Consider the following 25,341-nt stretch of genomic DNA (forward strand, 5'->3'; position numbering starts at 1 on the left):
AGTAGATTGCAAACAGAGTGGGACCAGTATGTCTTGCATCCCTTCTGTGCTGCCCCACTGTGGACAAAATGAAGGCCACTGGGCAGGTTTCCCTTCCTCACCACAACTTGTGGCGTTTATGCCCCAGTTGTGCTAGTTAGTTTCCTAGCGACACCACCATCCAGTTTGTGAAAAATCTGCTGCCTATCCTGGGCAAGCCAAGACTGGAGAAAGATCCAGCCTGCTCTCGGAGCACCGAGTGATCAAAGGTGGGTAGAGCGCAGCATGGCAACTGGGTTGGCTTTTGGTGACCAGAGGTTCAGCTTGTTTTCTAGTAAGGCTGTATTCTGCCTCCTTAATTCGACTGGTTAAGGAAATTCACTGGTGTTGAAAGGGGCTGGGGCAGAAAGCCTGAAGACTGACATTATAGCCTGGGTACTAACAAGAAAGTTAGTAATTTTCCTACTCCCATACTTCCAGCTTCAGTCCTGATCTGGCAGTCCCCCTTCTAGCTTTGACTAAGGAAGTCATTCTCCATCTGATATGGGCTCAAGCTGCAGACTTTGGATCCAGATGTCCCCAAGGTGTTTGAATCTGGGCTTTGAGATTCAGTGCATTATAAAGAATGGAGCCATTTGCAAAACTCAGATCAAGGTTTGTTTTCCAACCTCCACTCCCAAAATAGCCAGCGCTTTGGCTCAGCCTGTGTGTGGTCTCTCTGCCCCAGTCAGTCTTTCTGCTCAGACTGCCAACTACGAACCAGTTGTGATGGCTGTTCATGTGGTGTATGGACACCTGTCTACTAAGAACTGGACAGAGACCCACTAAACTCATTTCCTATCAGCACTGCACAGGACTTTCTTGACTGCCTTATTCTTGTACCTGTTTTTAAAGGGATTTTTTTTTTTACACCTCTGCAATTTACTCCCACAGGGAAACAAATCAACAGAAGCTGACAAGATTATAGTACAATAGAACTTGAACAGAGGGTAGAGGGTTGTTTAAACTGTACATTTCATAACAGGTCAAGTTACCTGGTAATGTTGATCTTTTATATTATAATTTTTTATTTGTTTTCTTTTGGTTTTGGCTGATGAGACGTTGTGGTTCAGGTTCAAATGAAGAGTTTAGAAGGGAGACCAGGATATCTGTAAAATCCTTTGTAAGAGTTTAAAGAAAAATATACGTACATGTTTTGTTTTTGTTTTTTAACTTAAAAGAGCTGCCTGTGTTGGCTGCTGCCTTTGTATTTCCTTCTGATAATTTTGTATTGTTTACATGTCAGAGTAGGAGCTGAAATGCTTCTTAGATTCCCAGCATATGTTGTATCTCATTGCCTTGAAGTTCTGATGCCTTGCGAGGAGGGGGAGACAGCTTTGTATCTTCTGAAAAACCGTGAAATTTGTGTGTGTAATGAAAAGGGGAAAAATGGATGTGAACCACGTGGCTAATAGACCCCTCCCCTAGTCGAGGATCGGTCCAGTAACCTCCTCTCTATTACAATGAACAATGGTCTAGTCTGTTTTGGGGTTGTTTTTTTTTCAGTTTGCAGTGGGAAGGATGTATGCGGATATGTGCAAAGCAAGTGTTTCCTTGCCTCTGCGTATGAAAACGTGTGCAGGGAATGTGCATGTGTGTTTGTGCTCAAGTGTGCACGGTCCCAGAGCGTGTGTGTATGAACGCCGTGGGACAGTAGTAATAAACTCTAAGTGTAGGGAGCAGCTGCTGCTGTCCACCTCGATTTTAGCTATAGCAACACATCAAAGGTAAACAAAGCTGCCTTTCTGCCATTTCTGTAACCCCAGCCCTGCAACTTTTAGTGGTGTCTCAAGTTGGGAACCCATAATCACACGCCAATTTGGTCCCTAGATCCTCCTATGCTTTTCCCCACCCCTTTCCCTTATTGCTAGGGCATAGTGGCACATTCTTGCATGAGGCTGTGTGTGAAAATGTGCACTCACGCCTAGGTGCTGCTTTTGCACAATCAGAGCTCCTGTCCCCCTGGACTACTGCGCCTTTAAGGGAGCAGGTAAGGACACTGCCTAAAGAGGTGACCTAGTGGTGCTTAACACCCCCAATAACAAGGCAAAACACACCATGCATGAATAAAATAATCCTTTTTCTTTATTACTGTATTTTTTAAGTATTATCTTTTTTTTTCCCCTTTATGGAAGAAGAGGCAGCCTTGCGTGCCAGAAACACACGCTCCTTCTCCTAGTGTAGCTTTGCTCACAGTAACACTGTTAATTACAGCCTCAAGATTGCCCCCCAAGTCCCCAGGGCTCCAATGGGAAACGTTAAGCAAAGGCCATGCCCCCATTTCTGTTTTCTCCCTCGAGAGATGAGTATAGAGCTAGACAGACAGTTAGTGGCATTATCTCAACCGCTGGAAACTCTGTTCCCTTCTATTTGAGCCCTTGAAGTCCTCCCCGGCCATAAACGAGCAGCCTCCCATTTTAAAGCCTCATAGGTCAGGTCTGCCTTCTCTTAACCCCGCTATTTTCTGGCGTGGTTTGGTCCTGTGGGGAAAGGGGGAGGGTCGAGTGCTTGCAACATTCTTTTGCCAGGGTAAAGGCTTTGCCCTGCGTGCTCTGCCTGTCCCATGACCATCCATCTAAATATAGAATTATTCTCCTGGGAGCTGTTTGCTCGCCAGCTGCGAAACTCTTTCCGAGCCTCAGTGAGGGATTGGGTGACCAGCGGCGATGTTCAATGGATTTAGGAGCGAACACCATTCAGTGGAGCAGTCAAGGGGAGGAAGTAGAGGATCAGCTCCATGTGGCGGATTAAATATTCTTAAACTGTGCCTGGGAGCCTGTCCTAAAAGTGTCTCAGTTCAGTCCTATTGGGTTACAACCCACTCCAGGAAGCTGTTGGATAATGTAGGGACCACTCCTGCAGAGGGGCCTCCGAACTCCGTCTGAGCCCGGTCTGAATTCAGAGTGCTCAGGGCCTCATAGGACTGCGCTCTTACGTTGTGATTCACCCAAGCATTTGGTTTGGGCCTTGCTTGCTCCTTAGGGAGTCTTGGCATCAGGGGAAACTCTCCTGCAAAGGACCTTTACTGAGAGAAGAAGCGTCTGCTTCTGGTTATGCTGGCTGTGCTGGTCGAGGCTGGCTGGCTTGGGAGACAGGGCACGTGTCTTTTTCTAAAGAGAATGGGCCAAATTCCTCATGGATGTGGGTCTGCTGACTTCACTGGAGCAACATAAAAGATTTCCCCTTTGTACCGTACACTCAGAGCGGAAGTTCCAGTGCCTTCCATGCAGGACATGGCAACTCCCATCACTTTACCCACAGTGAAACCTTTCACCCACTTGACGTAAGGGCTATTTCTTCTGTCCCAGCTGGATCAAGGCCCTGGAGTCACTGCATTAGAGCTGTTCTGAGCTTGGCAAAATCAAAATAAATCCTAAGTGTCCCTCTCCTGCCATTCCAAACTCAAAGCTCCTCTGACCTGGAGCTGCAGCGTGGAAAAGGGCCTGCCAAACATTCCTGGAACCGAACATCAGGAGGCGAGATGGGCTAAGGGGGTGGTTATGAGGATTGGGTTTCCCCCGCCCTTTCAGGCTTGGGGTTGAATTGGAACTAGGCTTGGGCTTTGGGTTGGACAATGCTAAAATCCAGTGCTGCATGACCACAGCCTAAGCGGAAGGCAAACACGCACCCCCAACTCGATCGGGGGAGACTCAAAATCTTGCGAGGATCTTGGCTTCATCCTGACAGCGAAACTTTAGACTCCCCCGTCCCCATCTGGCTTTGGATCTGACTTGGAAGCAAAGCCCTCGTGGCAGCATCAGGGATTTGAGCCAATTCCTCCTCCCCATCAACAAAGGCTTCATGGCGGAGGTCCTGGCCCATCTCCTACGAGGAGTGATAACAGAGTTGGTCTTTGCTGCAAAGGGCCTTTTACACCTATTTCCCAGCCCAGGGCCTGGCCTGCTCCTGCAACAGGCTCAGCTTCTCAGCACCTTGTAGGGACGTGTTTTCAGAACACTCAAGTCCTGGTGGTCAGAGGGACTGAGCCCCCACAACTCCAGATGAAGTCAGCAAGCGCTCAAGACTTCTGAAAACCAGGCCCCCGGGTTCTCAAGCTTCTCTGGATGAACACAACAGGGCCTGTTACGCCTCCTTCAGCTGTAGCGATAACTTGGCGTGCAATGGGTGGAGGTGAAAGGCATGGGGAGAGGGAGGCATCATACTTCCTGTGCAGGAAGTGCACTAAGTGCCCCCTCTCCCCTGCCACACTGGCGCTTGAGAAATATCCCTGCTCTTACTCCCTATACTCACTGCCTGCTACAAACCAAACCCCAAAGTAATACTCATCTGGTAAAGGTGACAGTTACATCTACACCGGGAGATATTCGAGCACAAGACTCAAAGGAGGGTTAAAATCCATATAACAATTACATAGCTCAGTTACTTGTTTTGTTGTTTTTGTCGTATCCACAGTAATACAATCACAATATATATATAGATATGTATATATATATATATAGATCTTTTTTAAATTACACAATCAATGTACAAAAAACAGGTGCAGTGCTGAGACAACAGCATTTTCTTGACTTTTGTTGTTTGTTTGTTTGTTAACTAATGGAAGAAATAGAGCTGAAGGTTGGAGAGGTCTTGTCTATGTTATCCAGTATGCAGCACATTTATTCGGGCGGGAAGAACACTTGGTCACTGGAGTCAATAATTTTCATGAACTAAACAGGTTAAGGAGGAGGAGGAGGAGGACGTGGAGGGGAGGCGGCTGATGAATTTGAAGATGATGGGGGATAAATAAGCAATGATCTGTGGCTTCCTATGGAAAAATCAGGGGGAGCTTTTCTCTTGAACCGCAAGGAATGGCAGATAACCTGTTACCCATATGCGCCCGTGGGCCATATGAAATTTGAATCCGCTATATAAAATGTCCTTTGTTGTTTTTCTGCACCTCCAAGACACAAGCTGCCCCGGTGGAGGCTGCTTAAGGAGCAAGGTAGCTCACCCAGGGATTAGGAAAGGAAATATGTGGTTGGATGACAAGTGACCCAACTTCATTGCCAACAGGAGGAAACCGCTTAGATAACTAGGTTTGCTTTTGCCAGCTTCTCTCCTGGGAAGGTTTTGAGTTGGGTTAAGTTGTGAGCCTACTGAGCAACACCCTCCCATCGTGATCAGGAAAGCTGCTCCTTCCAGCGTGGGCTTGCTGGTAGGCCCCACTTACAAAGCATCCCAGGGCTATGAAATAACAAATACAGATGGAACTCAAACCTGCATTGTTTGGACGTAGGGTTATAGGCTCAGGTGTGTCTCTAGTGCAACAGATAGTGATGACAACATGAGTAGCTGTGTGGTGGTTTAGTCTTCTGGTGACCTCTCCCACGGACAACGGGTTGTCGGTGTTATCTCAGTCTTCAGGCCAAAGCCACTGGGGAATGGCCATCCCTGTTTTCCAGAGGATGCTTGACCCTTTGAACAGCTCCTGCCTGCTTGTCTCTAGCAAAACCTAACAAGGAAGCAACAGAGAGTCCTGTGGCACCTTTAAGACTAACAGATATATTGGAGCTTTCATGGGTGAAGATCCACTTCGTCAGACGCATGTGAGGAAGACGTTCTAACAAAGGCTCTATTTGCCATGGGATACCAGCCAGTATTCACATCCCCTGCCCAATTGAAGCAGAAGTAAAAGCAAGTGTCCCTTTCTCCCACGGTCCTCACTTTGCTATCCTGGCTTGTGGGGGGTTAAAAAGCTGAGATGCTGCAGCTCCACGTAGCGTTTGACAAAGGGATTGTTTTTTCATAGCCCTGGGATGCCGCCTTTGTGCCCTTATGAGGACTTTCCATCTGCCACTGATGGAAGAAGCCACAGGCATGATTAGTGCTAGTAGGGCTGGGCTTGGCAAGCGATGTAATGGCCCCTTTCCTCCATGGATCAGAGTAAACACCAATCCCCATCCTCTTTTATTCTCCGCGAGGTGACCCTGGTGTTTCACTCCAGACAGATTTTGCTTTGACGTTCTCTTCCATTTGGCATTTACTCTTTGGTTCCCACGCCACTGCCTTTAGGCCTGATGCTGATCTAATTCCAGAGTAAAACCTCTGGGACTCAGGCAGAGTTACTCCAGATTTACACCAGTGAAACTGAGATTGGAATTGGGTCCTACACTCTTTACTTCCTTCTCTCGGGGCTGATGCAGAATGCCCCGCTGCTATTATCATGGCTCAGGAAAGTCTCAGGGTCCAATCCACCCCTGCTTAAGCTCCCTGAGGTCAATGGAGTTGCACAGGGGTGAACTGCATGCTGGCTACAATGGAGCACCCACAGCTAGACTGCTGGCTTGGAAGTCAGGGGACAGGTCATGTGTGATCAGCAGGGCCTATGGGGTGAAAATGCCTTTCATGAGGAAGGTGCAGAGCAGCTGCTGGGGAATCCTATTCACAGTCCCTCCAGGGCGCTCACGACAGGACTTGGGGCCATGAATGGGGCTGGAGGACACCCATTCTCATTGGGGAAAGGACACAGCAGCTTGTTTTATAGCTGTCTTTCCTCTGTGTTGCAGCGTCAGCACTATCCCCACCCTTACACCAGTTGGGCTCCCGGCTCGGAATCCATTCCATACGCACCAATCCAGTCCCAGGTTCTCTCCTCTTGGAAGCTGCGTCCAGAGCCCACACCAGGTGCACAAAGCTATGCAGATGAGTTCTTCTTAGCCTTGTTGCCACCGCCTAAAGGAGGGACCCTCTCCTGTCTGACACTAGTGCAGGCTTCATTTACTGCTTCGCACCTGTGACTCTTCCTAGGCAGGGTGGTGGCCTGGAGCATCTCCCACGCTAGGCACCCAGTCCGAATGCCAGGCGACTCCTCTCCATGCCCCCTGCACCATCCATCAGGTGGCTGGGGGAGAAAGCCTGCACATGTAAAGGGAATCTCCTGCACCCATCCACATCTGGTTGGAATAAACATAAATCTCCACCACATTCCAGTGCAAAGAACGGGACATTGAAGTCTGGTCCCACCTTAGTTCAGTGGTAGAAAAATAGTCCCTCTGATGGTCCCTGGTGAGATTCCTTTCCCAGGAAAAAGGTCTTGAGCCAGGCCTTAAGATTCATCCCAGCCTGGCACCCTGAATCACCCTAGCTCCTGTCACTGTTACGAAGAGGTTTCCAACAGCGGTGAAGCAGCGTTGCAAATCTCCAAAGAAGAGGTGATGCATTTCAAGGCCCAGTTCGCTCCCTCCCAGAGTGCAGGCCTCCATTAGCTTTCACAGGCCTACGTAGCTCTCCACACCACAGTGGTGTACCAAGCATCTCCTGAAAAGGGAGCAGGAGTCCACATTGTGGTTCAGGGTCCATGGGTGCCTTTGCTCCAGCATGTCCAGATGCTGCCAGACACAGAGGCATTCCTGTCTCGGACCAGAGAACTTGTACAGCCTTGCTGGGAACCTGGACTGAGGAAGTGATGTAATGTCACTGAAGAGCATTGGAAGTAAGCCTTTGCTGGGTCCAGGATGACAATACGATACTAGTGAGCACACCATGGTGATGTTTGATTGGAGGAGGAGGAGGGGAAGACCATACTCTAAAAATAAAAATCCCAAAGCTTTCACTGGGATGAGGAATCTTCCTTTAATTTACAGGCAACCATTCCTGCTTGCAAGACATCAATGAGCCCTAATCCTTGCCCAACTCAAAGACTCAGGGTGTTCAGCTGGATGGGAGATGTACGGTACATGGATGTGGTTTGAGATGAATGGGAGAGGGCAAAGGATAGGTAGGGAGATACTTTTCCCCCCGTCCACCCGCAAAGACGGAGAAATTGGAAAGACAATGCTTAGGGAAGGTGAGTATAAAAATCTATACATAAATAAAAGGGGATAAATTCCATTTCCTCCCATTTTAATTTGGTTATGTTCAAATAGGGCAAATTTGACTGGTCCCCGTAGTTGACGCACCGTGTGTTTCGGAACAGTCCCAGCCAATGGGAAGGCGGGCTTATGATTACAATAGCCTTAAAAGCCAACCAATCAGAAGCCCCAGAAATGCCCTCATTGGTTGGGCTTTAAAATCTTGAGGTATTGGCTTTTTGCTTTGAAAAAAAAAGGACAGACAACGTCGACCTTTCGCTTCACATTATCTTAGAAGAGGAAGAAAAGCCAGTATGCAAAATATTCTTCTGAGACCGCTCTTAAAAAAATAAAAGCTTGGTTGGAAAATATGTTTGAATCTCTAATGGTGCAGCGTGAGTGACCGGACGGCAAGATGGCTGGTTGGCTGGTGTAGAGAAATGAAGACGACGGAGGGTTTGTTTATTTTTAGACAGCAATGACGAGAACACCATGAGGTTAGATAGACTCCACATAGTTGGCTGGGTAAAGGCCGAGCTGCCCATTGTCTAGACGCCCTTTGCACCATCCTTGTTCATCTTCTTCACCTAATTTGGTTAATTCGTCGCCTGAGGCAAAAAGCAGAAATAAAGAATTCATTGCCAGTCTGCCTGTGGCCCTCTTACCCTGAATGCACACACCAGGGGTGATTAGAGGGGCCTGAACCTTGAATTTACAGTCTGGCACTCTGCCACTCGAGCTGAAGGAGTAACTCCATGGGCTGACAGCAGCGGAAGGTATTTATCCAGCTACTGGAAGGGGACATGTAATAGAGATTGAAAAAGTGGATTCTATGGATGTGTGTGTTGTGTCCCAACTTCTATTCTGTACCACCCGAGTTAACTCATAATGTTCCCAAAGTGACTCCCCCTGGATGGACGTGTTCCAGGCTCAGGCCAGGGGTGAGTGGTTTCTGCAAAATTGGAGCAAAACCGGCCATGCTTTGTTTGTCTTATATAAGTGTATGAGGAGCCAGAAACCTCCCCCCTTCCCCATATGTTCAGGGTAAACATTGGGGGGCTTGGATAAGTCAGACATAGTGCCACTGAGTTAACTCAAACTTTCACAAAACAACAAAAAACCTCTTATGTAGCCCCAGATCTCCGGCTGGGCAGATACCTCTTAAAAGGGCCAGCTCTCCCCTCCCTCCCCCCACCCCAGTCCCAGTCCCCCTGCCGCAACCTCTGCTGTGCCAGGGGGCTAGCGCCAGTTGCCGGACGTGCCCTGTGCCATACCCGCTTTGAAGCTCAGCTCATCCTGCTCTTGCCCGTCGTAGTCATACAGAGCTCGCACACGCATTCCCTTCCCTACCGGCTCCTCCTCAAAGGGGTTGGCGCCGCCATTGGCCTCGCTGGCACTGAAGGAGTTGCCGCCCTCGTCGTCCGACCACTCAGTGGTGTAGGGCTGGCTGCGGTCGTAGCTGCTCACGCTGGGAATGCAAAGTGGGTAGAAAGTGCCGTGAAGGGAGGGAGGCACGGACCCGGGGGGCAGGAGGGTGTGGGTCCCAGCAGAAGAGGTAATGTAAGAAGGGCAGCTGCCAGGGCCTTCCCCGGACCCAGAGAGAGCTGGGGCTTCAGCGGCTGGATTTCACCTGACAAGGGGCTGAGTCACACTGGCACTCAGATCGCTGCCCCAGAGTTGGAAGTTACAGGACTGGCAGCAAAGACCCTTTGCTGTATCACAGCATATCCCCCAGGATCTGTCTGCCCAGAGACACAACCGCGTCCCCTCTGCCGTATCACAGCGTATCCCCCGGGAACCGCCCCCCCCGAGACACGACCGCATCCCCTCTGCCGTATCACAGCGTAACCCCTGGGAACCGCCCGCCCAGAGACATGACCACGTCCCCTCTGCCGTATCACACCGTATCCCCCGGGAACCGCCCCCCCCGAGACACGACCGCATCCCCTCTGCCGTATCACAGCGTAACCCCTGGGAACCGCACGCCCAGAGACACAACCGCGTCCCCTCTGCCGTATCACAGCGTATCCCCCGGGATCCGCCCGCCCAGAGACACGACCGCGTCCCCTCTGCCGTATCACAGCGTATCCCCCGGGATCCGCCCGCCCAGAGACACGACTGCGTCCCCTTTGCCGTATCATAGCATATCCCCAGGAACCGCCCGCCCAGAGACACGACCGCGTCCCCTCTGCTGTAGAACAGCGTATCCCCCAGAACCGCCAGCCATGAGATACGACCACGTCCCCTCTGCCGTATCACAGCGTATCCCCCGGGAACCGCCTGCCCAGAGACATGACCGCGTCCCCTCTGCCGTATCACAGTGTATCCCCCAGGAACTGCCCACAGTGAAACGAAATTGCACGAGAGGGCTTCTAAACAAAGAATAACTGATGTATGTTCCTGCTCACTGCCCCCCACCTCCACTGTGTCTCTGCAGCCCTCCCCATCCCTCCCTGTGGACTGGAAATCGGAGGGCCCCCTCTCGAAGCTTGGGCGCTGTTACCTGCCGCGGTCCCCGGCCACTGCTGCTGACTCGCCCACTGCAGTGGCATTGGTCAGGGTCACCCCTTCGTTCTTCTTAATCTTCTCTCGCCTCGTTATCGTGTGCGTGAGGTCCGGGTTCCACTCCTGGAGACACAAAGCAACACGTGCCCCTGTGCGCCTGCTGGGCTCTCTTCACCCGCCTGCCTGCCTTGTTCCCCTCCCCATGCCCAGTGCAAACCCCACCCTGCCCCCTCCCCATTTACGGCAGCCACCTCCGGAGCGGGGCGGGTGGGAGCCTCACCTCAAACTGGGGCCAGTTCATAGGCATCCCCGGGCCATTAGTGCTGCGGAACCACCTGAGGTCCTCCTGCGCGTCTGCCACGCGGATGGTTTGCTCCAGCTCGCGGTAGACGTTGGTGTAGCTGAGGGAGGTCACAAGCAAAGCAGAAGTGAGGAACCCCGGGTGCCCCCCTGCCCTCACGGATGACTGAAGCTCCTTCGAGATGAGCCGGGGAAGGGCTGCGGACACTTACTGGCAGAGAAGGCGGCGGTTGGGGCGATTATGGGAGGACGGATTGGAACTATGGGGCAAGCGGGACTCCCAAGAGAACTCAGACCTGGCATTCCTCCTGCTGGCCACAGGAGGGAGCCAGGCCTCTGCACAAATCCGCCTGGCATGGCCATTGAGCCAGGGATATCCCTAGATGCGACTGGAGCCGCTGCTTCCAGCCCTGTGCCCTCCATCTGCCCTTAAGAGTGAGTGGGTTTGACTGGCCTTTGGGAGCCTCTGCTGGGTACCTGAGCTCATTCATCATCCTCTGGGGCCTGGTTCATGGCAGCCCAGCCAGTCAAGTCACTGGAGATCCCTGTAGTTCCTATATGCTGCTGCTCTCGCTCTCCCGTTCTGCCCCACCATCCCTGTGGGCGTGGTTACCTGCTGCTCTCAGCCAGGTTCAGGTGCCGCTTGATGTCCAACAGCACCTCCTTCAGGAAGATGAGCCTCTTCTCCTCGAACTGCTGGCACTGCTCGAACACCTGCTCCATGCTCTCCATGTACTGTGGGGTGCACTTGTTCAGCTCCTCCAGCACCTTCTCGTATTTCTCTTGGGTCTGCGGGTACAACCAGGGGCCAAGGTTAAAGCCCAAGCCCCCAGAGCTCCTTGCCTGGGCCCTGACAGAGCCTCTCCCCACCCCATGTCCAGCTTGTGATGAACCCATCTTCATTTCTGTGAGGGCAGGGAACCTGGACCTTCAGCTGGGACAAATCAGCCAGCCCTGAAGTCAATGGAGCTGTGATTTATACCAGCTGAAGACCTGACTCCCCTGGAGAGACACTAATTTACACGGGGTGAGGGTCTGACTCCATTGGAGTGACGCTGCTTTATACCAGCAGGGGAACGGGCCTTCTCTCCCCTAACTGTTGCTTCTGCTGCACCTGCAGCCCCACCAGCTGGACCTGCTGCACCCAGACTACAGTTGTTTGGGGTTGACCCAGGGGCTGAGATCCTTTGTGGAAGGGGAGATGGAAGAAGCAGCTATATCACCAGAGCCCCTCTTTCAAGGACGAAAAAGGCCAATAGCCTCTGGTAACCTGGTAAGGCCCCTTCCTGGAGGAGGCAGAGTGGGGTTCTCCCATCTCTCCTGGTTCTAAGTGCCAGTGCATGGTGTCCTGGCTGCCCTGGAGACTGGAGCTGTGTATCCACAGAGCCCTGGCAGCAGGGCAAGCTTCCCGCAGGCTGCTCTGCCAGCATGACTCACCACGGACCCGTAGGGAGCTGGGCATATGTCCGGCCACCCTCCCCCTTCCCTCCAGGGCAGCAGCTCGCACCTTTTGCACATCTTGCTTGCACTTTTCCACCTTGTCCTGGAGCTTCTTCTGCTGGTCTGCAGTGATGGACTGCTCTGCCTTGCTGTTGGCTTCCCGGGTCATTGCCAGCTTCTCCTCTTTGCATGCCAGGTGATATGCTTTCTTGGCCGTCTCCACCTGTTGCCGGGAGGTGGGGTGAGGGAGGGAAGGAACCCAGGACAGATGTTTGCAGATGTTCTACCCATAACCCTTATCCCTTCCCCTAAACATCTCTGTGCTGCAATTGGACTTCCACCCTGCCTTTGTGCTGTGTCTCCCCGTCCCTGCGAATGGAGACTTGGGCATGGTTTTGTCTCATTCCACCTTCGCCCAAGGGCAATGGTGTGTTCGGAACCGAGTTCCTCTGGGGCTAGTGGCAGAAGAACGGGCAGGTACTTGTTATTATTGTCTCAGGCACAGCGCAAGAGGTGTTGAATGGGGAACTCCATGGGCAAAACAGGCACCTGTTTGCCGCCCCTTGAGGAATGACTGGTTCTCCCAATGGCACATCAGAAACCTGGTGCCTCACCAAAGATGGGGATCCTTTGGACACTATGCCCCCCACACCCTCTGCAAGCTGTGACTGGTGCCTCTGTGGTTACAACAGGCATCTTCCTCCTAACTGCTCCCAAGGTACAACCAATCCCTCTGGCCATACAGCCGCACCTTCTCCCCCACCCCACCACATGTTCTGGTGCCTGTGTGAGTGGCTTGGGCACCTGGCCCCCATCCCAGTGCACTGTGGGTACAGTAGGTGGGCTCTTTCCTCCCTGACCTCGTGAGGCTCTCAGTGGTTCTCCTCTCGGTCAGCAGGCCTGCTCCACCCTGCCCTGTCTCCTACCTCCTTCATTTTCTTGGCCCAGGGTTTCTGCGCTTTCCGGAAGCCATCGTCTGCCTCCTTGGCCTCCTTGAAGCCTCCCATGATCTGCTTGTGGTAAGCGTCCTTCTGCCAGTTCTTCACCTTCTCAAAGTCCTCGTTCAGCAGGCTGTTCTTCACATCCTGATGCAGCTCGCTCACCTTGTCCGCCTCTGTCATCATGGCTCCCCACGCCCTCTCCAAGCTGCCGTACTGCGGGCCTGCGGGATGGGGCTGAGGTAAGCAATCGACGTCATGGCAATGCCCGACCCTTCTCTAGTGGCTCCTGTCCGTGAGACCCGCAAAGTGCCCATTTCATGGCTGGGGAAACTGAGGTACAGTGCGTGTGGAGGGGGGTGACTTGTTCAAGGAAGCGCAGCAAGTCAGGGGTCAAGTCAGGAATGGAAGCCAGGAGTCCTGTTTCCTTGTCCCTGGTTCTAACCCATATGCCATGCTGCTGCCCCTTGAGAGGGCTGAAATGCCCCTGTCTGGCATATTTCTGACTGCTGACTGGGAGACTGGTGGGGTTAAAACCAAACAAGTCAATTCTTTGAATTTGGACGGCCTGCTGAATTGGATAATTTGGGGCCAGGCAGGAAGCCAACAGTTGTTACCTGATGGGACTTCACAGCAACAGGGGCTGGGGAGAGAATTGAGATCTTCCAGCTCCAAAAAAACAGGCCCCTGCTACACGAGCAAGAGGAGAATCTCCATTAGCAGTGCGGGACCTATGCCACACAATCGAGCAGTTCTGATTCCATCCAGAAGAGGGCAGTGAGGCATGCACTACCAGCCAACTCGATCTAGTTATTAGAGGAAATTAAAATATAGATCTAAAGAATTTTCAGGGCGAAATGTACGAGCTCCATCACCAAGGGCCCATTCTGGGGTTTCTCCCTGGTGGGGTGAATGCTGCAGTGCCCTCACACCGTGAAGGGCTGTGGACAGAGGCAGGGTCGTGATACCTTTCTCGATCAGCTGCCTCCACCTCTTGGACCAGTCGGTCAGCTGCTGGGCGTAGGCCTTCTCGATCTTGGCCCGCTCGTGGACGCAGTTCATGAGGTCATTACAGAGCCGGTGCCCGTCGTCTATCCGTTTCACTGTCCGTTTGTAGTTCCCCACCTGCCGGAGAGATGGACAGCTGGCTGGGAACAATGGCTCTGGCCAAGCCATGCCCACTCTGGAGACAGGAGGGAATGGTGAGCGCCGGCACCAGGCCAAATCAGGGGGAAGGAGAGGACTGGGGGTGAAATCAGCCATTTCTGGAGTGAGTGGTGCTAGACTGGCTCAGGAGAGGAGAGGAGGGGAGGGCGGGTGAGAGGTTGGAGGCTGAAGCGGGTCTATTTTAATTCTGCTGTTGTCTCACGCTGTGGCTGGATGGGACTAGGACAAAACCAGGTGATTTCTTTTCACGTGTAACTTGCGACAGGTCTGTAACGCTGCTCTCCTGAGAGGAGAGGCCCGTGCGCTGCAAGGCTGCATTTCAGAGGGTCACATTCAAAAGACAGAAAGAACACTACATTCTCTCCATAACTCATTCCCCCATGCAAGGTCACGGAGCTCTCTAGGCACCCTACAGCGCGTGCCGAGCCCCGACTGAACGGCTGAGCACCGACAACGGCTGAACTGGGAACACACAGTGCTTCTGCTGTTCAGACCCTGAGAGCGCAGCGACTGCATCTGCAATTTGAACGCAGCCGGCATTCGATGCTCTGCGACAGCTCGCGCCGCCTTGGGCAGGAGGCCGGGTTCCAGCGAGATGTCAAGCCGCCGGGGTTGGCCCTGGCTCTGATGATCATGGGGAGTTCAGCCTCTTGCAGGGGTGGTCAGGTGTTGCAGATGAGGGTCTTTGCTGGGCTCAGCCAGCAGGGGGAGTTTCCCATTTGTATAGTTTTGCCACCTCGGTTTGCAAATGTGGCTGTTTGAGGAGGCCGATGGCGCCCTCTAGTGGCGAGAGTTTGCTCAGAAAAGAGTGCAGAGCAAACCCTAGTGAGCAGAGATGCCACCCTCCAGGGCTGTGGGAGCACCTGGCTATTCCACCAGTAGAGCCCACCCAGGCACCAGGGGAGGCATCAGGTACAATCTGTTGCTCCTCCCTGCTTGCTCAATGTCTCTCAGGGGGTCTCGGGGGGAACTCACCTCCCAGAAGCTGTCGGTTATTTCCTCCGCAGCCGCCGCAGACTCATCGTAGGAGCCCGACATGGTTCCCGTTCCTCGGGGTTTAATGCACGCGCTCAGCCACTCTGGGAAGCACCAGACCTCATGCACTGGTTGGAGGAATGACAAGGGTCAGCAGGGGAGAATGCATCATTGAGAGCCCAGCCCTGCCAGCTGCTGCCAGACTTTGCCAAAGCCCGTTATAGGGCGCCCCCGTTGAAAATTTTCCAGTTAAAAAAAACAGAAAACTGATCTCTGCCTTTTAAAAAATATATAAATAAACCAATCTTGTAAAATATTTGGTCTTGGGTAAAAATGTTCAGGTTTTTTTCCTGAAAATTTCTAGTGAAACTCAACTTTTCCACACACACACAACAAATTGGATTAAAAGTCCATTTTTCCATAAAAAACAAGTTTAGAGGGAGAAGCCCAACTCCGCTTTTCCAAACCACACCCCACAGGAATCATTTTGCCCACAAGAGAAATTATCATCATGCAATAATTCGATTACAGTAACCCACAGAAACCTCACTGAGCTCGTTGTAATAATACTCAGCTCCTATATGGCACTTTTTGTCAGTAGATCTCAAAGGAGAGAGGAGGAGGTCACTATCATTACCCCATTTTACAGATGGGCAAACTGAGGCACAGAGTGGGAAAGTGACTTGCCTAAGGTCACCCAGACAGCCAGGAATAGAATCCAAGTCCTAGTCCAATGCTATATCCACTAGGCCACACTGCCTAGATGTACTAGATGCTGTACACAAAGCAAAGTGATGGTCCCTGCCCCAAAGAGTTTACAATCTGAGAAGCCAAGTGACATATGAAGGATGGGGGAGAAGGACCCAATCAAATAGAGACCAATTTTTAAGAATACATTTGTCATTTTTAGAAATAATTATGAAGAAAGACTGTGGCAGCTAATCCTGCCTACCCTGCCAGCCATCATTAATTGGCTGGTTTCTCACAGGTATCAAGGTATCAAGACCTAGAGGGATTTGAAAGAGGAGAGAATAGTGCTCCTACAGGTCAGTCAGGGAGGCTGTTCCATACATAAAAGGTGGCCATTTCTGGGGGAGAATGTAACAGCCACTTAACAGACTACATTAACACTGCAGAAAAGTTTGGGTTTTGGGTGGGGGAGAGGGGAATGAAAAGCACTGCATCCAGTTGAAACGGAAAAGGGAGTTTCGCCAGGCAGGGCGTAAGTCCCATATTCAGCCAGGGCCAACAATGAGCTTTGGAATGCTGAATTCATGAGCCTAAAAATACTCCTCTTTACTACACCCTCTTTTCCTAGGATAGCCCTGAACCCGGCAGCCATGTACTGAAGAATCACAAAGCGCTCACTTGGATTTTGTACACCAAAACCACTCCGCATTTATTAAAGCAAAGACAAGGCGTGCGTGGACTGACAGAGATCAAAACAGCTGCTTGACCGGCTCAGCAGCCGGTTCTCTCCTCTGAACAGGTCAGAAAAGCCATTTCTTTCCACATCTCTAGCTTCAGACTCAGCCATTTGAAACAATGTCACTTATTTTGCAAGTTCCCAGGTCTTTGAAAGCCATGGGAATGCAGTAGCTCCCAGAGAGTCTAGCATAGTCCTTGTGTGTGTATATTGTGACGTAAATAACCCTTTACATCCTGGACTAAGATAAACCATAATAAGTAAGTCGGACTGGTACAAGTTCCATATTACACTGGTGCAGCCCATGTATGCTAGGGGTGTGCACTAGGCTAGCTTATAGGTAAATAGTATCAATGGTCAATGAGGGTCAGGCTGGAGACTCTTGCCTACGTGCTCGGGGTTCTACTGATCGCCATATTTGGGGTCGGGAAGGAATTTTCCTCCAGGGTAGATTGGCTGAGGCCCTGGAGGTTTTTCACCTTCCTCCGCAGCATGGGGCGGGGGTCGCTAGTTGGAGGATTCTCTGTGACTTGGAAGTCTTTAAATGACAGGATTTGGAGACTTCAACAGCTGAGACAAGGGAAAGGGGGTGGGTCAGCTTTTGTGGCCTGCATCATGCGGGAGGTCAGACTAGATGATCATAATGGTCCCTTCTGACCTTAAAAGTCTATGAGTCTATGAGTCTATGAGCTTCATCATACAGCCATAGAGACAGGCCCTTTTAGACCACACTCCTGTATTAAAGGGCTCCTCTCCTGGCATGGGAGAGGAATCTATATGTCCATCCATTCTTTGGCCTCTCTGACACTAGTCCAGAAGCAAGACCCTGCCCTGACCTTGGGACGAGTTCAGGGCCAGCTCAGCCCCCTTGCAGCCCTGCATGTAAGTCTATCACATACAGAGAGCAAGAGTTGGGCAGCTTGGTGTCTCGCTGCTGCTGTCACAGTCTCTGGTCACATGAGCGGTTGAGCAATATTACTAAAGTCAATATATTCTAAAATGGGAGGTGTCTGTACTAGAAACCACTGCAGAGGGATGGGATGGGATGGGATGAGGTGCCTCGGAAGCCTGGCCTCCCCTGGTCCCAGCTACACCACCCTTCCCTTCTGCATTCAGATCCTGGCTGCATTTAAACAGAGGGAGAATAAAACCCAGCAAGAGAGATTTCAGAAGTGGCTGGAGTCTTCTTCATATCTCAGCAGGGGCGGGATAATGCCCACCATCTAATGGCTCCCTCTGTCCTCCAGTACATTCAGATACCAGCAGCACTAGGTTATGTGCATCCCCTCCATCCATTATAACTACTCCATGCCACCCTCTGCACCGAACTTAAATCTGTACTCCCAAGAGGAGCCCTGCTCCATTTCAAGAGTTTGCTATCTGGAAAGACATCCCCGTTGCAGATCCCGAATGATCTATGAATAGCCCACGCAAAGCTCTGGGCAACGAGGAGGAAATAACCCATGGACTGCTTAGCAGAAGAATCATCCCCTTACCCAGATTTGTTCATGCCCTGCTGCACATCCCTGCTGGACTGAGTGGCACATGGAGGAGGATAGGATGCTGGATTGCGGTTGTTGTTGGGGAGGATGAGGGACGGGGGAGCCGAGCAACAGGAAATTCTCGTCCTGATATTTCAACCTAATCCCTTCTGAGCTTCTGAAAAACGGCATCCCCGGAGAATCACGTGAGCTGGCCAAGCCACTTAACCCTTTGCTGCTTTGCTAAAGGAGGGAAGAGCTGGCATCAGAACAAGGCAGAGAGGCAGCCCTGGCCAGGGAATGCCCAGCTGGTGCCCAGCAGAACACTCATCTTCACCAGGTGCTTCCAAATGGAAGGTGGAACTGGAGAGACTGTGAACTTGCCCAGGGTCAGCTCTCTTGTACCTGTTCTCTATGGTGCCTCCTGCTGGGAGAAACTGGGAGAGGAGTGGCAGTGAGCTCCCTCTAAAATAGCGTTGATACAGTTTATACAGCACAGGGGAGGACAACTAGCCTTTACAGGTCTGAACTACAGGGGAAAAAGAAGGTGAGGCATGCAGTGCCTTCAGGGCTCTCCCTGGCCAGAGATGCAGCCTTAGAGAAGATTCCAGGATCTTTTGCTTCCCAGGCAAACTGTTTTTAGGAAACTTTTTCATCAAATCCCCTGAAAACCTCATCAGCTATAACTAAAGCATCGGAGCTGGGGCAGACTCCAACCCCTGGGTCTGAGACACCTGCAGTTTGAAATCTGGACCCAGATCCCAGTTTTCTGAAGGGCCAAAGCAAAGCCCCAGAACTCTGGGTACTGAAGGGACCGATCTGGACCCAAATTCTGCTGCTTGACAGTAGGCAGTTGTTTTGCCTGCACAATCTCCAAACTCATGATCTTGTCTCACCAAAGCTTCCGCCTGGCAGCACTGACGGGAAAGCCCTGCTGTTTGTGGATGCAGCATCAACTCGTTAGTTTGTTCTTAGTATGCTGACCTTCCCAATTAGCTGATGGATTATCTCCTCCAGGTGACTGTAACCCCTCACCTCCCGAAGCCAACTTCAGGGGCAGGCAAAGTGTCTCAGCGGAGTTAATTATTAACAGCGAGTGATCTTGCTCCTGGATTGTCTGCAGCACTTTGGCATGGGAAGCTCTCTGCGAAGGCTGGAAACCCCACCACAGGTAACAGGATATGCAACAGAATTCATCAGCCGAATGTCTCTAGCCCTTAGCTTGACTCTGGCAAAGGCTGAGCCCGAAACAGAATAGGGTTGTTACTCAAGATTCCAGGGTTCCTCTCCCAGGTCTCTAGGAGGGAGTGTGATCTAGTGAGAAGAACAGGGGACTCTCGGTGTTAGTGGGGTGAACTGCGTTCTAGTTTCATCACTTCTCACCGGCTGACCTTGGGCAAATCGCTTCCCCCTCTGCTTTGTGTTGTTCCCTGTCTGTAAAACAAGGATCGTGATCTGGATTCTCCATTGTGCAGCGCTTTGAGATCGATAGATGGAAAAGGGCTACATTCTGTGCTACTTTATGTGCATCCATCCAGTCCTCTAGCCACATAGACCAACAGTGTAAAAAAAAAATTAAAGCCACATTTCAGACCAAGTGTGCGAATCCAATAACACATTCCAACGACTCCTGGCTCTTCCCCATCCTCCCCACTTCCAGCTACTCATCCTTCCTTCAGGAAAGCCAGGGGGAACCAACAGGCCTTGTAACTTGACCGGCAGTCCCGCAAACTCAGATTCTGGCAAACTGAAGCCTAAAGTAAATTCTCCAGCCAAGGAGCCCTCCTCAAATATGCCCTCTCCTCTGGCCCCTTGCAATTAAACCATTGGGGCATTGCCCTGAATGCCCCGCAGAGAATACCCTGAGGAACCCATGAGCCACACCTTTTAGGGATTTATGAATGTAAACAAGCAACTGGAAGGGAACAGGCAGCTACTGTGGCTTCTGGCGCCTTAATGCACAGGCTGCTGCACTGGGCGTTAGGGGAGACCCGAGTGTTTGCAAGGTGCATCCTCACATGGGCACTACAGCAATCCAGCCGAGCGGTGACCAGGGCCTATCTCGTTGGGCAGGGTCCCAGCAGCTGGGCGGGGAGGTAGCCAGCCGAGAGGCTGGTAAGGACTCGCTCTGTACCAAGGCTGAATATGATTCAGTGCTATAGCCTGGTTGTCCTGTGAGAGACACGGCAGCTTGGGAACAGGAGCCGAGGGGGCTTTTCCACTGGAAGGTGCAGCAGCGGGGACCATCGCTAGCCGCAGCCCTCTGTGCTGAAAGGGTTACTGGAGCAAGTGCCTAAGCTCATCGTTAAGAGGCGGAGTTCTAGGGCTCAGTGCAGTGGAACTAACCGAGCCTAGAAGGGATTTAGTGATATAACCAAGGAACCCACCAATCCTGCCCCGTGTTTTAGGGCTGGCTATAAATAAATGCATGACTCTGTCCCTCACATGCAGTCCGAGGGACGTATGTACGTATGCACATACACAATGTAACACAAAGCACACAGCATATACACAAAGCACACACAACACACAGATATACACTGTAACCAACCCGTGAAAAAAATGCAGAAATTGGGCTTGTTTTGGGCTTAACTGGCTTGCGAGTTGTTTGTTGGCTAGTTTTTGGCTTGTAGCTTGTTGCTTCATTTTTTTTTTTATTGGCTCTCGGCAAGCAGGAAGTGGGGAAAGAGTCAGGGGTGCACAGCAGGCCCACTACAGTCCCAGACTGCCCGCCGGGGGGATCTAGTCACATAGAGTATGGGGTTCTTAGGGACTGGTTTATTTTGGCCTTGTTTTGAAATGGGATTAGCTTGATTTTTGTCTTATTGTGAAAGTCATTTTTGGCTTATTGTGCTTATTTACCGTGTGAAAGTTGGCAATTGTGCCCCTCACCAGTCCAGTCCAGGGCCTCTCCTTAGCAGCTGCCAGTCACGCCTCACTACAGCACACAATGCAAGTTGCCAGAGAGGACTGCACTGACTCATTGGCAGGCCCAGGGTCTCCGTGTTAATCTGCAGCCTGCATTTTAACGACTGCCCGTGGTGCACTTCCTTTAGCTGCCAGGTATCCGCAGTGCCTCAGAACCCACAAGGACCAAGCCAACGCTGCTGATGCTGATTGCAAACTGGCCAGTGCTGCCATGGGGAGACTAGAGATTTAGCCTTCCCTGGGATGCCTAGCTCTGAAACATGGCTTGGAGCAGCCCCAGAACAGGTATCAAGAGCAGTGCCATGTGACCAAGATAGCTGTCAGAAAAGCTTCTGCCCATCAAACCTTTGTACTGGAGGGATATCCTTGGGCTCCCCACAGTTCTGCCAAGGCACCTCAAGCCTGACCTGCAGCCCCTCCCCCCCTTGCTATTCCAGCCCTGCCCAGCAAGGAGGCAGCGTGGGAAGAAATGCCATGTTTGTGGCCAAGCGTTATCTACAGGAGCTGGCGATCAATGAACCGGTTAGCTCCCTCTGACTGCCCCATGCCATGTTGCTGAGCCAGCAAACAGCAGGCAGGGGAGGGTGTCTGCAAGGAGACCCAGACCAGGCAAAAGGCTCTGAGAATCAGGCACAGAGAGGCCTGATGTAATAACTAGCTCCTGGCTGCGCTTCTCTCTCTTGTCTTGTGTAGCACGGTGGGTCTGGGGTTTTTCTCTCTGAATTCTATTGCCGTTAACATGGCCATCTATTCCCCGGTCTGTGAACGCCCGCACACACATGTATGCTATAAACCAGCCTTGTTTTCCTTTGAAATGCAGTTCAGTGCCAAGCTGTCATAACAGCATCTTGCTTTTCTCTCTAGCCCTGAGTCTGGGCTCTCCCTGCGTTACAGCGTCTGTCCCTCTTCCGAGGTGAGAAGGAAAGGCAACTCCGGCCGTGAGTCTGTTCAGTCTCAGGCTTCTCCAGCTCTCCTCCACCAGGAGTCCTCAGCCCTGGTTATAGAGAGCAGCTTGCTTCCTTGTGCATTCAGTGGTGAGTCGAATGGTGAGAACCTGCCGCTGCTGCTGCTTTTCTGCAGCCTGCTTTCTCTCTCCCCATTCCCTCTTGCCCTCTGCCCAAATCAGTGTCCCACTCCCTGGGCGGCTGTGGCAGCTCCAGCCATGCCAGCTGAGGTGCCATTGAGATACTGGAGGAAATCCTGAGCAATGCCCCACTCATGCAGCTCTGCTTGTTGGGTGTCAGTCTATTTCTGAGTCAACTGGCGCATGTGCCCCCCCCCCCAACCCTAGCACAGTTGGCATCGATTGCACCCCCGGGGCCTGACCTTCCATCACTCTGCCCCAATGCAATCATTTACACCAGTGCAAAGGGGTGATTCAGTGCTGCCAGTCTGATGCGGTACCACTCCCTTTGCACTGATGCTGCCAGCACAGGGCACTGGAGAATCTGGCCCCTTCGCAGCAGAGAAGCCACAGACAGCGCCTGAACTCCCGTTGTACCTAGCCGTAGTCTCCCCAGTGCAGCACGTTGGAGGTGAAGTTTATCCTACCACTGCCCAAGCTGCACCTGCTGTGCAGAGGGAGAGTGTCGGGCACTAGAGCTGCCAATACAGCTTCTTTCCCCAGCACCAGGTCATTACAGAAACACCACAGGCAGCTGAGCACCAGCCCTCCTGCTTCCAAGCAGACATGAACTATGGGGGCTGTTATCTGGTACATCATATTTATTTTACAGTAGCACCCAGAGGCCTCAACTGAGCCCAGGCCCCATCGTGCTAGGTGCTGTACAAACACCTGGGAAGAGACAGCCCCTGCTCCTACGAGCTTACAGCCTAGACAGACACAGCAGAATTCTTCCCCCCATTTTACAGGTGGGGAACTCAGGCCCAGAGACACTAAGAGCCAGAGTTCTAAAGATAGTTAGGCACCTAAAGATGCAGGTCGGGCCCAAGCAGGAATTTCAAAAGGGCTTTGAAATCAGCGGGAGTTAGATGCCTAACCTGCATAGGCGCTTTGAAAACCCCACGAGGCACCAGTCTGCATCTTTAGGCACCTACTTCCCTATGTAGCCCTGCCCAAGGTCACATAGGGAATCTGTGCCAGAGCAAGGAAGCCTTAGCCCCCGGCTAGCGCACTAACCACTGGGTCTTGCTACCATCCTTTTTGCTTCTGTGGCACAGGCTGATTAAGGCCTGAGCTGCCATAAACTTTGCCCCACAATGGATCTCTGGCCAGGCCCCCCCGAAGGCTGAGTACATTCATGGTTCATTCTCCCCCTGCTCCCTCTGTTCTCCTCTGCGTTATTTTCTGTGGGAAAAAAAGCAGGGGGAGCTGTTAATTTGATGTGTTATCCTCCTTAGTGTCTGCACATTAGGTGAACGAGTTTCTCCCCTGCGGAACGATGCCCCAGTCAGCACCAATTTGCTGTGTGCTGGCTGCCGGGTGCACTCTTTATGGCAATGTGATTCATCTGCAAGTGAGAAGGAGGAAGGAGGGAGGGAGAGAGAGAAGCAGTGCAGGAGAGGAAGAGGAGGAAGTGAGGGAGGCCAGGGCAATCGTGTGACAACATCCCTGCCTGTTACACTCAACATTAGCCCCTTTGCCAGCAGGCAGGAGTGAAGAAACAAAAGACTGAGGAAACACAGAGAGGGAAAAGGGAAATGTACCAGTAGAGATGGGAAGGAACCAGGAGACAGACAGGCTACGCTGACACTGCAGGTCATGTATAGCTACACTCTGCAGGGAAAGCAGGCTGTGTCCACACTGTGGTGTGTAGCGACACGTATCAGTGAAAGGCTGTGGTGGGGAGAGGCAGCGGGGAAAGGCTCCAGAAGCGGGGAGGCAGCAGGACCCTACAAGGCTGGGGAGGCTCGGCTCGGGTGAGTAGCAAGCCATGTAGGGTATATACCTGGGTACATACCCATCGGCTTCAGGCATGTCTTTACTCACCTAAGCCTCACCACCAACACTGCTATTTATACCCAGGCTGTGGGGGCTACCTGTCTACATGCCGCTGAAAGAAGTGTGCCATGTAGGCGTATCGTCAGAGATACACGGACAGATACTGGAACAGTATCCCATATAAATTAGTCACAAGCAGCCTTAGCTGAGGTATCTGATCTGAGTCTTCATTGCCTTCAGTGGGCATAGACCCAGCTTTCCTACAGCAGGGGTTATCAGAGGAGACTGGTAGGGGAGGGGCCTGGCACCAGGACCCAGATGAGCAGACAGCTCAAATAAGTCAGAATGGGAGGAAATGACTAGATGATGATTATAATTATTTGTTCTGGGGTAGCACCTAGGAGCCCCAATCATGGTCCATGATCCCATGGCACGAGGTCCTGTACAAACACAGAACAAACCCATACCCAGTTCTCTGACCCACTTACCTGTGTGTCCCTAGCAATGGAGTCCCCCCACCCCACCCCCTCAGAAGACCAGGCCACATTCTCATAGATGTTCCTAGTCTTTCTCTTCTAAGATCTAGCCTAATTTTTCTCTTCTCTTCATTCCATCCTGAGACTCCTAGTGACTCTCCCTTTAATCCTAAACTTCTCCCCTCCCCACCGCTGACCCGTTTCCTACAGATGGTTATGTTTCCCCATTAGCCACGCTGTACATACTGAGTCAAATCCATGCCGGGTACAAGCCCATTAGAGCTGCACCAGGGATGAATTTGGCCCATTTAGCTTCATAGGGACAGATCCTTGGCTGCTGTGAATCAACAAAACTCCACTGACTTTAACAGAGCTACTACACCGATTTACGTTAGCTGAGGACCTGGCCCTTAATCTCTGCTCATCACGATTCCCCACCACCACCACCCACTCGTTGGTTGCTCTTCTCTGCACTCACTTTCATCTTGGCTGGTGCTGCAACTTGGTAACTGAACACAACATTACAGGGGCAGCCTCATCAGAGACATATACCAAGGAGCTGCTTTGGTACCTTCTGTCCCCTGGTATGACAACTCTGCATATGCAGCCCACAAGAGCTCTGGAGTCCCTGTTGCCATGTTTCATGACAAGATCATGTCTAATACACTATCCACTATCACCCCTATGTCTCCTTCAGCCTCTCTGCTTACAGGCTTCTCCCTCCTTCTTCATCTCCTTTCTGTGTTTGTACAGCGCCCGGCACAATGGGACCCTGATCCCGACTGGGGCCTTTGGGCACTACTGCTTCCGTTTATCGCCCCACATTTTCCAAGTTGAACCTCACCATATTTCCTGCCTTTATTTCTCTATTCTATATCCTGCCCTCATTGGTGCATGTCTCTTCTCCCAGAGCCGCACCCCAGGGCCCAAGGCTGCAGTTGCTATTGCTATTATGCATATTACGGTAGCATCTAGAAGTCCCAGCCGAGATC

The 25,341-nt window shown here is 51.8% G+C and overlaps 1 protein-coding gene across 3 annotated transcripts in view; it reads right to left on the minus strand.

Annotated features, from left to right (window-relative positions):
• Positions 1-2,081: 2,081 nt before the first annotated feature.
• Positions 2,082-25,341, minus strand: part of PACSIN1 (protein kinase C and casein kinase substrate in neurons 1) — a 59,502-nt gene continuing 36,242 nt past the window's right edge. For 2 of the 3 annotated variants that reach the window (XM_054026438.1, XM_054026437.1), the window contains 9 exons: positions 15,137-15,264; positions 13,963-14,119; positions 12,983-13,218; positions 12,124-12,279; positions 11,230-11,405; positions 10,597-10,717; positions 10,315-10,439; positions 9,086-9,279; positions 2,082-8,419 (listed from right to left, as the gene is read on the minus strand). In XM_054026438.1, coding sequence (XP_053882413.1) covers positions 8,310-8,419; positions 9,086-9,279; positions 10,315-10,439; positions 10,597-10,717; positions 11,230-11,405; positions 12,124-12,279; positions 12,983-13,218; positions 13,963-14,119; positions 15,137-15,199 — 1,338 coding nt within the window. In that variant the 5' untranslated portion in view covers positions 15,200-15,264 and the 3' untranslated portion in view covers positions 2,082-8,309. Of the gene's footprint in view, positions 8,420-9,085; positions 9,280-10,314; positions 10,440-10,596; positions 10,718-11,229; positions 11,406-12,123; positions 12,280-12,982; positions 13,219-13,962; positions 14,120-15,136; positions 15,265-18,058; positions 18,135-25,341 lie in introns of those variants that run through there. The other variant, XM_054026439.1, reaches the window with a different exon arrangement.

Source organism: Malaclemys terrapin, chromosome 4 (genome assembly GCF_027887155.1).
Source record: "Malaclemys terrapin pileata isolate rMalTer1 chromosome 4, rMalTer1.hap1, whole genome shotgun sequence".
NCBI lineage: Eukaryota > Metazoa > Chordata > Testudines > Emydidae > Malaclemys > Malaclemys terrapin.